Genomic DNA, 13,264 nt, shown 5'->3' on the forward strand with positions numbered 1-13,264 from the left:
CGGAGGGAAGGCAACTTAAAGTTAGCAACTAGCTGGTGAACATAGTGGAGCATTTAGCAGCTAAAGTGTCAGATTTATCCCTCAGGTGCTGGTGGAGATCAAAACAGAGCTATATAGAAAGAATAATACACTGCAAATGAAAGTTAATATGGTTCTGCATCTATGTGTTAATAGGGAAAGGTTTTCTAACATGTTTGCCACAATTACTTTTTGAGGTCATAATATATGAGTTTGTGTTCAGAGTTTGTTCCTGTTTCCCAACTGGTAAAAAAAAAAAAACTGTTAATGCTGCTTCACAAGCATAATATTAGTTTTGATTTCATGGTCAAATTGTAAAGTTATTTTATATAATGAATAATGAAACATCCAGCTTCAGAGTTATAGGGCCTGTTTTCGCACGTCTGTGATGAGGCAAAATCTTAGCTTCCGCTCAACACACTAAAGTTTCAGCAGCTTCACATGAAGCCTGAAATCAGCACTTTCTAATCTTCACACTGGGTCAGTTGACTAAAAAGAGGTTATTTTCCAAAAAGGCAGGTGTGTCCCTTTAAAATGTCTGTGCTAGCTGTTGGTGTCTCTCTCCCCTAATGGATGTGCAGCAGATTTTGTAGCAGCAGTGAGCGAGCAGTAGCGGTGCTTGGCTGGTAGATGGACCGGAACTGTCTGTCTGTGTGACAGAGCTGCTGCAGGCAGGCCTCCAAGTCTCCGCTATAAACCTTATGTGTCTCCAACAACTGGCACTACCCACACTAGCTGTCTGTTTGATGTGTGTGTGTGTGTGTGTGTGTGTGTGTGTGTGTGTGTGTGTGTGTGTCTGTGTGTGTGTGTGTGTGTGTGTGTGTGTGTCTGTGTGTCTGTGTGTGTGTGTGTGTGTGTGTGTGTGTGTGTGTGTGTGTGTGTGTTTGCGTTTGCATGTTTTGAGTGTGTCTTTAGCCATGTTGCACTGAGAGTGACTAATCCTCACTAACAGATCCCTCTGAAGCAACCGGACGCCCCAAAAGCCAAAATGCTATTAACCGCTGCATGACCAAGGTAAAATGCTCTCTTCCCTTGTTTTACAGTGTTTTTTTCCCCTCTCTCAGCTCCCACAGAAGCTGCTGTCAAGAGTAAACTCTGAGAGAGTGGATCTGTCAGATTTTGCTGCTGTGGATACACACCGCTACGCTCAATATCCAGATTCCTCCTCCCTGCTGTTGATGCAGAGCAAGACCTTCCTCAGCCGGAGGATAACTCCTAAATGGATGATAGCTTTTTTTTGAAGTGCTCGCTGGCCTTCTGCAGATTTTAATTCGTTTCTGTTTTTCCCACTAATGGTTGAAGTGAAGAGGTGTCAAGATGAAAGTGTGAAATGATGTTGATAATCCTCTTGAAAAATGGACTGTGTGCACCCTTAGCTGCACTCCAACTTGACCTTTATTGTCTGTGATCAGTGGTAGCTTTGCATCAAGCTCACAACCTCCTGTGAGTTATGTGTCCCATGTGCTTTATGAGAATATTGGGAGTTCACTCTGTGTGCATGTGTGTGAGACAATGACAAAAAGCTTATTAAAACGAATCACACAGGCCTCTGGTGTGTGTGAATTGATTATTTCTCGGGATGCAATACGAGTCAGTGAGCTGAGCATCACAAGGGAACACTTCACATGAATATTTCCTTCCTCGTTTTCTCTCGTCTGTATGTGAAGGAGACAGGAAGAGGGAATTTGTTTATCTGTCAGCAGTGGTGGAAAGTAAATTTATTCTGTACTTAAGCACAGTTTTAAGATAGTTCTACTTTAGCATTTCGATTATGCTTCTTTATACTTATCCTCCACTACATTTCAGAGGGAAATATTGAATGTTCTACTGCATTATATTTATTTGACCTCTGTAGGTACTAGTTACTTTGAAGATTCAGATTTTACACACAAAGGACGTCTGCTTTTAAAATTATTTGTTAACTTAAACTGCATATATACATATATAAACAAGCATCAGTAAGGCTGGGTCAGATGGTTAATATCAACATGATATTTATAGTTTGTTTATTGTTCTTCCAACAATAATATACAGTATGTCATAATAAAAAAAATTTAAGATAATAAGAGACATAAAAGTCTCCATCCATGTAAGTCAAGAACTTAAGTGACTAGTTTATAATTAAAAGATTTGTATCTCTTAGAATGGTAATAAAATCCATTTATATTGTGACCATACAATTCCACTGAAAGTTGATAAGGTATGATAATGAATTATCACTGAACCGTTTTCATCATAAATATCAATGACAAGCAATAATTTGACAAATATAACAATAAAACATACATGTAATATGCAAATCACTCTCAGAGGGCCAGAGGTACTTTCACTAAAGGTAGCCGACTTTTAAGGGGCTATTTCTAAGTTTTCTCTGACAGGAGCTTCGCCATTATAGTCTTTATAATACAAGAGGTTATAAAACGCCCACTGAGCTGAACCACGTGTTGAGGGCAGATTGGAGGCCGCAGTGAGACGCCACTGGAAAGCGACGACAGGGGCCGGGGCTGGTTGGTCAGCGAGCTCACTTCAGTAAGATGTGAAAGACTCGACATTGGCGTTGCTTTCCACCTCTGGAGACAACTCCTGGTGAGTATAGGAATAAAGTCTGATGCTGAACTCGCAACGTTTCTTCCAGACTGGTAAGTAAACAGCTGTTAATGCTAAAGTTAGCTATGTGGCTATAGCAAATCTATGGTGAACTTGTTAGCAAACAGTTGCTTATTTTATATTTCATTTTGTAGTCCAGTGTCCACTCTGTTTTTAGCTGTGTTTTTGCTCTCTACCAAATCCCCGAGGGAGATATTTGGCTCTTTTGCAGCTAAATGCTTCACTGTGTTCAACAGCTGGTCACTACCTGTGTCTGTCCGTCATTTGGTGCTGAGCAGGTCACGTGCAGTGGGTTGTCACAGCATTTGCCTGCTATGTTTGAAAACAAGTGAGCAAAGTTGTGACTAAACAGGATGAAATTAATATATATGTATATATATATGTGTATATATATATATATATGTGTGTGTGTGTGTGTGTGTGTGTGTGTGTGTGTGTGTGTATTATTGTTAAAGTATGAGTATGTTAGGTAGCTACATTGTGCTTGGCTCTTATTCGTAATAAAGTATTATGTTGTAGTGTTACTAGTTTTACTGGAGTAAAGCATCTGAATACTTGTGCTACCAGAAGTATCATTTTGCAGTTTTTCCACTTTCATAGCTTCTCTCTCTTTTTTTTTGATGACTGTAGCACCTGTTAATTTTTAACAACGATCATCAATCCTCCCCCCTTCTCTCCTCCTTCCTTTGTTTCCTTTTTGTCTCCATGCTGTCCAAATCCCATCTACCCTAGCTGCCTGTCTGCCTGTCACAACACACCATATGTGTATTTATCCAAGCACCATCATGCTTCTCCCTGCAGCGCATCTGTATGAGGTTTTAATTGTTTGTTGCGGGATGTGGCCGTCACGTGTCGGCGGGACGCAGGCGGTGATTTGTGTGAAGCGAAATGAGTGTTTAGCGAGCCACCGTCCCGCCCCATGACTTTCATCTGCCAACAACCATCTTTATTGATTCCAAACAATCTGCCACGGTGGCGCAGACGCACAGGGAGGAGGGAGGTGGAGTGCTGGGCCAGAGGAAGGAGAGTGGTTGCAGGGGAAAAAATAAACTACAAAGAATAGCAACAGGAAATTGGGAGAAGCCCCCTTTTTGTATAAAAGCATCATCTGTCACAAAGGGGATTGTCTTTTCCTCTCCTGAGCTCTTTGATTCTCCTCATGTCTGGGCCTCTTCTGTTTCTTCTCCTTCCTCCTCCTCATCTCTCCTTCTCGCTGTTTTACTCTACAGGATGGTGGAAAAAATAAACAGATGGAAGAGGGAGGGATAGAGAGACAGAGAGAGGAAGGATGTAGGAGTTCAAACTGAGAGAGGGGAAGGGAAAAAAGGTGGGGATGAAGGGATGAGAGGATGCAGAGCTGGCGGGAGGATGAAGGGATGGAGGGAAAAGAGAGATGGAGAGCCTGATGAACTCATCTAAAGGCACTCTGGCTTTTTTAATAAGCAGCAGACTGTGAAGCTACTCTCCGACTAGTCACTCTGAATAATGAGAGAGATGGGGAGAGAGAGACAGGATGGGAGGATGAAAAGACAACTAGACTCATTATCCTCCGACCAATTTTCATCACTGTCCCGTCAGTAATCTCTCCCTCCCTCTCTCTTTCTTTCTCTCTCGTCCTCAAACAGTCCACAGCTCTGTTTGAGATGACAGATGAAGACCAATTACGCTAACTGTTTCGTTAACTTGAAGGCTTATCCCCTGCCATCTTCCTGAACATACACTGATAATCCTGTTGGCCCTGGAAATTACTCACTGCTCACGGCCCGCTAACACACCTGTGTGTGCGTCGGATATGTGTGTGTGTACCTTTTTAATACCTTCAATGGCAAAGACCTCATGTGCAAAAGGCTGTGGAAGTGTGTGTGTGTGTGTGTGTGTGTGTGTGTGTGTGTGTGAGGGAGAAAGTACTGAGTGTGTGTTGGGAAATGTCAACTGCTTGTTCCGTTAACAGTATCTGAAGGCAGTGAACTCTCAGGTGTTTGATGAAGAATTATTTCAGGCTGATGAATGCTGTTGCTGACTTTGTTCGTTGCAGTCTAGTAGGTTACTGCCTTGTCAACATTTCAACATTTTCTTGGCACTTAAACATATTTGTTGCTGCTCAGTTTGAGTTTCTTCCAGCAGGGAGACGTGGAATAAACTTCAGATTGTTAGTCTGTCTGTTTGTTTATTGCTTTTGCATTGTGTCATTTTAATCTAAGTGGGTCTTATTCAGAAGCTGCATTTCTCTGCTGTTGCACTGTTTCTGGTTTGGCTGAAATGCTCTTATATAAAATGAGGGAAATTGGCGGTTTTGCAATTCCGCTGAATGGTTTTTATTGTGGCAAGCTCTCTGAATGTGGTTTTCATTATGCTGTGTCTCAGCTGTTCATTGTGTTGTTGTTGCAGGCCTGGGTAGTGCAGTTAATTGCAGTGTGATAAGCTAATTTATTTATATGCAGGTTTTGTCAAATACAGCAATGTGTATCACATAAGGTGTCAAATCTTTCTCTGAGTGTGTGTTGTAGATAAAGATTTATTTATTCAGCATTTCTCAAAATAAAAGTTGCAAAGTGCTTCACAATAAATATATTTGTATCGATAAAATCTGCTTCTACCTTACAGCAGCCATTATAATCATTCAATGTGGGAAGATTGTCACTCTGTTAACTCTTGTTGAACTAAAATTATGGGCGGAAAGAAAGGAGGGGAGAGCTGCACATTGTAATAACTCTGATGCAGTCTTTAATTTAAAGATCTACGTTTTGGCACATCTTGCATTCTTAAGGGCTGAATTCATTGTCTATTCCCTTTTTACTACCACAATTGTGAAATGTGTGCTCTATAGTGCCCAAAAAAATCCTCCACAGCCAAAACAAATCCTGTTCATGACATGTACACTGCTTTCTGCCAGTAATCCCACATTGGAATGTGTTGCATTGTACAAAAATTAGTCGTGTTACTCCACAGCCGTCAATTATGATACATAATGAGTCATACACTACGTGTTTCCTGCTTAGTATAGATAAAACTAATGACTGTTTGTTATATAAGAAGCAGTGAATGGGGGTGTGATTTCAGACACAGCGCTCCTTTCATGACTGTATAGGGGTGTACAGCATCATACTGTATAGACAGTACTGTGCTTGACTCATGTCTTTCTGATTCCCCTGTTAGCTTTGTTGTGCCACTCTGGGAAGGACAAAATACAACTGTTTTCATCCTTAAGCATAAGTGGAGTCAGTTGACCTCACATACACAGCTCCACCAACTTCCCAGCTGAACATAGCTCTAATGAGACAGTGACTGAAAACACCTTTGTGTGTCTGCAGGATCTTTGGCGTTTGTCCTGGACGCACCAGAATTTAAAATGACATTTCAATTATTTCTAATAGAATCATCACAGTCAGAGGACCTGTGTACAGTTCAAGAGCTTTACCACGGCAAGCTGTCTTGATAGTGCTGACCTGTGAGGGAACTGGAGAATCTAAAATAGAGGAAGCTATTGTAGATTATTAGCTGTGTGACAACTGAGTTCACTTTTATGTTACCGCCTCTGTTGGAGTAAAAACTGTCCCACAAAAGAACAACAAACAACAAAGTGGTTTGCAGGCAGTTATCGAACAGGAGTCGATGGTGCAAAGATGATTTTCTGAATAAACCGTGTGGAAATTATTGTCCCGTTAGAGACCAGGCAAAGCTAAGCAGCCTTGTTAGCTCTGACAGCTCTGTTTTCCCTCTTCAACAGCAGGTTGTGGACAAGCAAATGTCACTTTGTGGTTTGACGGGCACTTAAGGATAAAAGTCAGCAATCAGAACTGATACACAGCACATAACACCGAAATATGTCACATTCACGTTGTATTGTTTACACCATAATTACAAATGGGGGGGGCACTCATGTCAGTTTCTTAGTTGTTATCCCGAGTTGGCATCATCCGGAGATTCTCACAACTACGACTTGGTAAAAAGAACTACAACATACAACAAACAACCCTGCGGCAAAATAGCTACAAAACCACATCACTGTCAGTTACTGTACTAAACAAAGTAGCTAGCTAATTTAAAGGAGCTATATACAGTTTATTTGTATGTGGTTTCACCAGTAAGGAAGTGTCCCAAATACTTACAGCAAAGTAGCTAATGTTGGCTACTTAAGTGACGTGGCTGCAAGGGTAACACTGGCTAACATATTGGAAAAATGCATGAACACAAATTGGTCTAATGGGAGGTTTTCCCGTTCTTTCCATTCTGCTCGCATTACATGAATGCAACAAGAGAATTCATAGAAGTCATTCATATTTAGGACAGATCTCCATTCGGGTTGTCTCACATTCAAGGTGGGAAACTGATCTGAGAGCTTTGAATCAACTGCTTTACACAAAACACAAATGGTGGTTTAGGGCACTATTAATCGCAATTACTTAATCACACTTAATAATGCTTAATGCAATCATAAACACTGCTACAAAGGTGGCTATCTTAGAGTAAATGCCAGTTAACAGTGACAGTCATCACTGTGGGAAGTGTGTTTTACAAGCAACATGAGAAAACTGACGGAGCTCCACATTTAATATATGTCAAGAGAAATCATGACAGCATATCCCAGACACACAGTGCTTTTCACAGAAAAACAGTGGCCACAACTTGAAATGACTGACAGTTTTGATGGACACACTCAGTGGCTTGTGACATTGCAACCATTTTGTAATGTTGTGGCTGATCAGTGTATATGTGAATACACTGGATAGCTACTCCTTCCGGGTTTAGAGATAAAGATTTGTGATGTTTGCATGATATTAACACAATAGCAACTCTGGGCTGCTTTTTCTCTCGTGTTTTCCACATTAAATAAGGCTTAGATTAGAAAACTACCTTATAGACAGAGAAACCTGTTAACAAAGTAGCCCTATACATTTCTCAGTTGTGCTGATGTCAAAGAAATGATAGAGAAGCGAAATTAGAGTTGGACCTCTTGGAACCAATTCAAGGAGCCCAGCTGTGCTGTGGACCCTGGTTGTGGAAGAATGCAGGCACAGAGTATAAGTGTGTGTGCAGTCAGTATCTGTTAGTAAAATGTTTCTAGCCTTTCAAGGTATTTCTCTTGTAAGAAAATTGAAAGTCGGCAGCAAAAAGTGTAAGGAAAATAGCCACACTCAAGAGAGGATGGGGATCTGGCAGTTAGGTGAGATGGGTGATGTGTATGGATGAGGCCATGATGGAGAGAGCGAGAGAAGAGGGAGGAGGGTGATGTTTACGGGTGGGGGGCAGCGAGGCCAGTAAACTGCTTGTGAAATGAAAATGGCTCTTTAGCAGAATCCAGGACACTTGGGCGCTGCGCTGGATCAATGTCTCTGATTTACTGTCTGAAAGCCTGTCAGAGGGAAAGAGAGGCAGAGGGGGGAGACGAAGGCCGCAGGAGGGGGAAGGCCGGACAGAGAGAAGTTAGAGCTTGGAGGTAGGAGAGTCCTTTTAATGGAAGGAGAAAGAGGAGAGACAGGGAGAGGTAAGGATGAAGAGGGAAATTGTCCGTCTGAGTGACAGTGCTAGGGAGGCAGAATCAGGGAATGCTCCTCAAGTCCTCATGGCTGAGATACAAAATCAATCAGTCAAGACAATGGGGAAGGGCAATCTTGTTTTGTGCAGGGAATTGGTGCAGTCATTTGGGGTAAAATCAATAGGGGACACATGGTGCTTCTTAAATCCTTACTATCCCACGGAGGCCAGCTGTATTGACAAACGGGAGTGTACATAGGCAGTACACAAATCCTTAACTTGACCTGTCTGAAAGGAATCTATACTCAGTTGGTGGCAAAAACATTGGTGGGGTCTGTCTTGTCTAACAAAAATCAGCAGATTATTTTCTCAAGTAATTGTTTAGTCTATTTCCTCTTTTAAATAGATCTTTCTATATTGCTGTAGATCCCTCATTATGCCAGCTTTGCTTGTTTACACTGAACCAAACAAATGCCGCCCCAGTGTGTGATTTCAGATAGCATGCCAGCGTTTCAGAATCAGAAATGTGTCGTGTAACACAATAGTGTTGGTGTCCGTCCCGCCGTGCTGGCTTTCCATTTTACATAGACGTCCCTCCGGCTCTGTGACTATCTCTGCTGCCGTCATAAAGGCCGAGCTACAATGATTTGATTAAATGACGTGACTGGTACAATGATTTTTGCAGGTTTGTGGTCAAAATCAAAGAAAATTTAATTTTGACTTGATGGTGGCACTAGATTCATCATCTATTTTTTAGATAAAGAAAAAACAAAAACACTAGATGAGATGGTGGCAATGTGTGCACCAAATTTCATGGCGATCCATCCAATAGCTGTTGAGCTATTTGACTGATCCAAAGATCTCAACCTGCTGGTGGCGCTAGAGTAAAAGTCAGGGGATCATCAAAGCCATTAGGATTAATCGTCTAAGAGCCATGATTGTCTGTCCACATTTTGAACTAATTTGCAGATATTGATATATTTCACAGAATAAGCGAAAGCTTTGACCCTTTGGCTTTCAGTCTGGAAAATGACAGACTGACATTATCCCTAGAGCCACGCTGTTACCATGGCTAGAAACTAGGAGGAAAATGCCCAAGGTGACGACTTCTAATGTCTCATTTTGTCTAACCAACCCCCAAATCCAAAGACCTTCAGTGAACCATGATATCCTCACTTTTAAGAGACTGGAACCAGTGAACGTTTGGCATTTTGCCTTTATACAGTAGGTCACTAAAACGATTTCTTTACTGTTGATCAGTTACTTGTTGCGGCTCTGTCTATTGTTGACTGTTTTGGCCACTAACATTAGTGATTTCACATTGTGCATTTGTCACCCTGTGTGCATTTCCCTGTGCTTGATGTGTCTAACCTGCATCTGACACACACACACACACACACACACACACACACACACACACACACACACACACACACACACAGACACAGACACAGGTGGAGTTCTGGGGCCCAGGACGACAGGCCGGACGTCTCGACAAGAGTGTTTTCCTGCACCCTCAGGACACGGGGAGTCTGGATGGGTGGGTGGGGGTTATTTTATTTTTATTTTGAGTGTTTAATGTATTAAAAGGGGCTGGGGTAATGAATTATAATCTTTAATGCAGAAACCGATCGATACCACCCAGAGAATAAATCAGCTTTTACTGAGAGCGTCAAAGCCCCTTAATACACTAGGAGAGAGAAAGGGAGTGCATGAGGGAGGAGGAGGAGGAGGAGAAGGAGGGGGATGGGAGCTACAGGGACAAACTGTTAGGAGAGGAGCGATCCTGAATGAAGCAGAGAGAGAGGAGGATGATGAAATAGCAGAGAAGGGGGAGTGTGGGGTAAAGAGGAAGGGATGGAGAGATAGATGGAGGCAGAGGGAGAGAAGTTATAGATGAACAGACTCACCTTTGGACTAACCTCATTGAGTAAAAGCCCAGTGAAAGCACAGAGATTTTGACAGTTTTGTGAGGAGGCGAGGTTGCAGGGTCAGCCGGTGTGCAGGCACACACTCTCCACTTGTTATTTTTCCACCTAGTTGTACTGTGCTCCCTCTCAATGATCCCCTCCCTGACTTCTGTTGCCTGGAGCAAAATATAATTAATTGAATTACACCACCACTTCCCGATCAAAGATCACCTCACCGCTCTGTTGTCTTGGTGCCTGCCCCACCAGGGGCCTCTGCTGGGAGAAAATGACTAACAACAAACCACAGATTACAACTTTTTATTAACCCAAATTGAAGTTTCAATGGCGTGTGCTGATTCTAAAGCAGCCGGTCTGCAGAGACGAGCCTGGGAAGAGTTGAGGAACAGCTTGATTTGGATTCAGTTGATACTTACACAGACTCATCTCACGCAAGCACCACAACTGAAGAAAAATCTAATGCACCTCTAAGTATTTAGGATTCCCAGCCTGTTCACTTAGTGGACTAAGTGGTTTAAGTGAGGTTTTTGGTCACTGGAGGCTCTTTAGTAAGACACAGTCATTAAAATTTGATAGCACAAGCAAGGAATGGAGGTAAACGGGCGGGCGGGGGGGGAGAGAGAAGATATATAGAGCCGCAGAAGTAGACGGAGCCTTCGTGGTTAGAAAAATGGAGGGGGAAAAAGGGAAAGACTTTCATTGAGAAACAGGAAAAAGAGAGAGAAGGCTGAGATGAAAGTCTGCGCCAGAAGAAGAACCCCGAAAACACTGAAAAGCTGGGTTGGTTAAGTGATTTCCACAGATAGCGTTAACAACTCTCAGGTGCTCAATAACTAAACAGCTGAGCAGACTCTTGAGATCCAGCCATGATGTCAGCCGGGGCAGCCATCCATCATCCATCGCTTCAGAAATCAGGAGTGGAGATGGCACTTAATCACTAATTTTGTGCCAAGACTTTTCTCACTACTTTTTTTTTTTTTTCCCTTCAAGGCTTTTTTTGACTGATTTGATGTTACTATTCCTCTTTATGCTCACAAGGACAACCCCATCCTTAAAAATAATGGTTTATTTCAGCAAGAGATCATGCTGAATAAACAAGGGTCATTTTGCTAAGGAAGCACATTCCTGTTTTTTTTTGTTTTTTTTTATTCCTCTTCCTGTTCAAGTGCTCCTCTTAAAGAATTTCTTGATAATGAGCAGAGGTTTGTAAGTGGAGAAAAATAACTTGTGTTACACTCGTGCTGCGTGTTCAACCACAAGGCTCCTCCGTTGAGGATTTAAAGCCTTACCCTTCACTGTTTGTCTGTGGGCGCTGTCTGTCTGTGTGCCTGAGGGCGTGTGATTGTTGCATTGCACTCATAATAAGCCTCTGAGTGACTGGCAGAACCAATATCTTGCTATCGCTTTGCCCTGCGCTCACTCAGCCGGCTCGGTGTGCAGCCCCCGTCATGCATCTCAATTCCACAAACACAATGTTCGGAGCCGAGAGAAGGGCCCTACTTTTTGATTAATGTCACCATGACAACTACATAATTCATGAATTGTATTAGCGATCCATTTGTCATTTGCAAATCATAATTCAGGATGTGTGTTTCCGGGAGGGAAGGCTGGAGAAAAAGAGCTACGGCCTTCTTTTATCCTTAGAGCTGTCTTCTGCGCACATACAAACTCAAAAACAACCCCTGCCGGAAATGCTGACGTATCCTCGTCCTAATCTGGGTGGAGGAAAGCTCTTTGGGAGCTGCATGTCTCATAAGAGGGCCCTTTTAGTTTCATGATGAACTCTAAGGTCTGCTCATTTGAAAAGCTGCATGCTAATTCCCCCCTCTTCATCCGTCTGTCTGTTTCTCTGTTGACAGAGGCCTGGCCAGCTCCACACTGACACCATTTGGTGCAACAGCAAAAGTAGTTAAGGACGATTCTCATTAAAGCACGAGTGCAGATCATTTGCCATTAGATCAATGACTGGATTTCCACAGGAACCCTAAAATGAAATAGGTTTTTCAACCATATGTGAGCCAGATGGCAAGGCTTCTCCATGCTTATCCTGCTGTACACAGATCAGATCCGGGGGTTACAAGGAGGTTTATCATTAGATTTATGTATTTATTTTGCTTGCTGCATCAATCCGACCTTCAGAGAGATGCCTCAAAATCGACTGCAGGCAAATTAATCATTTTTTTCTTCGTTCTTTACTTAAATAATAATCTTAAATAGATTTGTGTGGCACCTTTTGTTTGGTATGTCAATTCCAGAGATCTTTATGCTCTTGGTTCAGCTTGTTTCAGAACTAATATTCAACATTTCAGTACCTGGTATCTAACAGCTTCTCCTTTTTTTTCCTGGAAGCATGTCTCAGAAAATATGTGATCAGCACTTAAAAGTGATACTTTTTTGACTTTGAGAGAGCCAACTTAAGGAAGAGGCAATCAGAGGGAGCAGCAGGAACACGAACATTTTAAGTTAATCCTATAAAGGTTTATGGAAGACAAGATGAAGCACTGAACTTTAATGCTTAAGTGAAATTTGCATATGAGGGCTTTCACTTCTATCTGCTATGCTCCACTTGTTTATTCCTTCCACCATTGAACTACATGTTTACATTTATGATGTCCCTTATGAATCTACTTCCTGATTTCTTCTCTAAGCATCTGAAATTGAGTGTTCCCATATACACTGTAGAGCTGCGGGTCTCTGCTGAGTGTACGTACATGTAGAGCCCCAAAACTGACCCAATGTAGTAGAAGGCTGGGTCGAAAACATCCATAAATAATAGTTCAGGTCACTATTTAAAGAGTTTATACAGAATATGGATGATTAACATCACATGGAGCAGCTGGTGTAGATTTCTGACTGGTTTGACAGTTAGGGTTGGAAAAGATCATCATTTGGGCTACAATAACTTTTCTGTTAAGGTTAATAGTTGCAGCTAAAATGAAAAGAAATCAATGTTAACTTTAAAACAGAATAGATAAATAATTGAATTTGTGCTAAGACAAAAAAAAAAAAAAAAACAGGAACTAAGGGAGTTAGAAATTACATGAGCTCGTTAAAGATAAATGCAGAACTTATATGAACATACCAACTAATTTGTGGTTAAAGTAAAAAATATTATTTATTGATGTATTCAGTTTTATTTCTGACTTGACTAGAAACGGTTTAACTACATTTTGTCAGTTTCAGTCTCCACACTGGAGAGATGGTTTATTTCATCACAACTCGGGCAACACTGAGAA

The 13,264-nt window shown here is 41.8% G+C and overlaps 1 protein-coding gene across 2 annotated transcripts in view; it reads left to right on the forward strand.

Annotated features, from left to right (window-relative positions):
* macrod1 (mono-ADP ribosylhydrolase 1) overlaps positions 1-1,565 on the forward strand; it is a 110,236-nt gene extending 108,671 nt beyond the window's left edge. For both annotated transcript variants that reach the window (XM_056382515.1, XM_056382516.1), the window contains one exon: positions 1,083-1,565. In XM_056382515.1, the coding sequence (XP_056238490.1) occupies positions 1,083-1,117 (35 nt within the window). In that variant the 3' untranslated portion in view covers positions 1,118-1,565. The remainder of the gene's footprint in view (positions 1-1,082) is intronic.
* The last annotated feature ends 11,699 nt before the right edge of the window (positions 1,566-13,264 follow it).

Source organism: Seriola aureovittata, chromosome 8, assembly GCF_021018895.1.
Source record: "Seriola aureovittata isolate HTS-2021-v1 ecotype China chromosome 8, ASM2101889v1, whole genome shotgun sequence".
NCBI lineage: Eukaryota > Metazoa > Chordata > Actinopteri > Carangiformes > Carangidae > Seriola > Seriola aureovittata.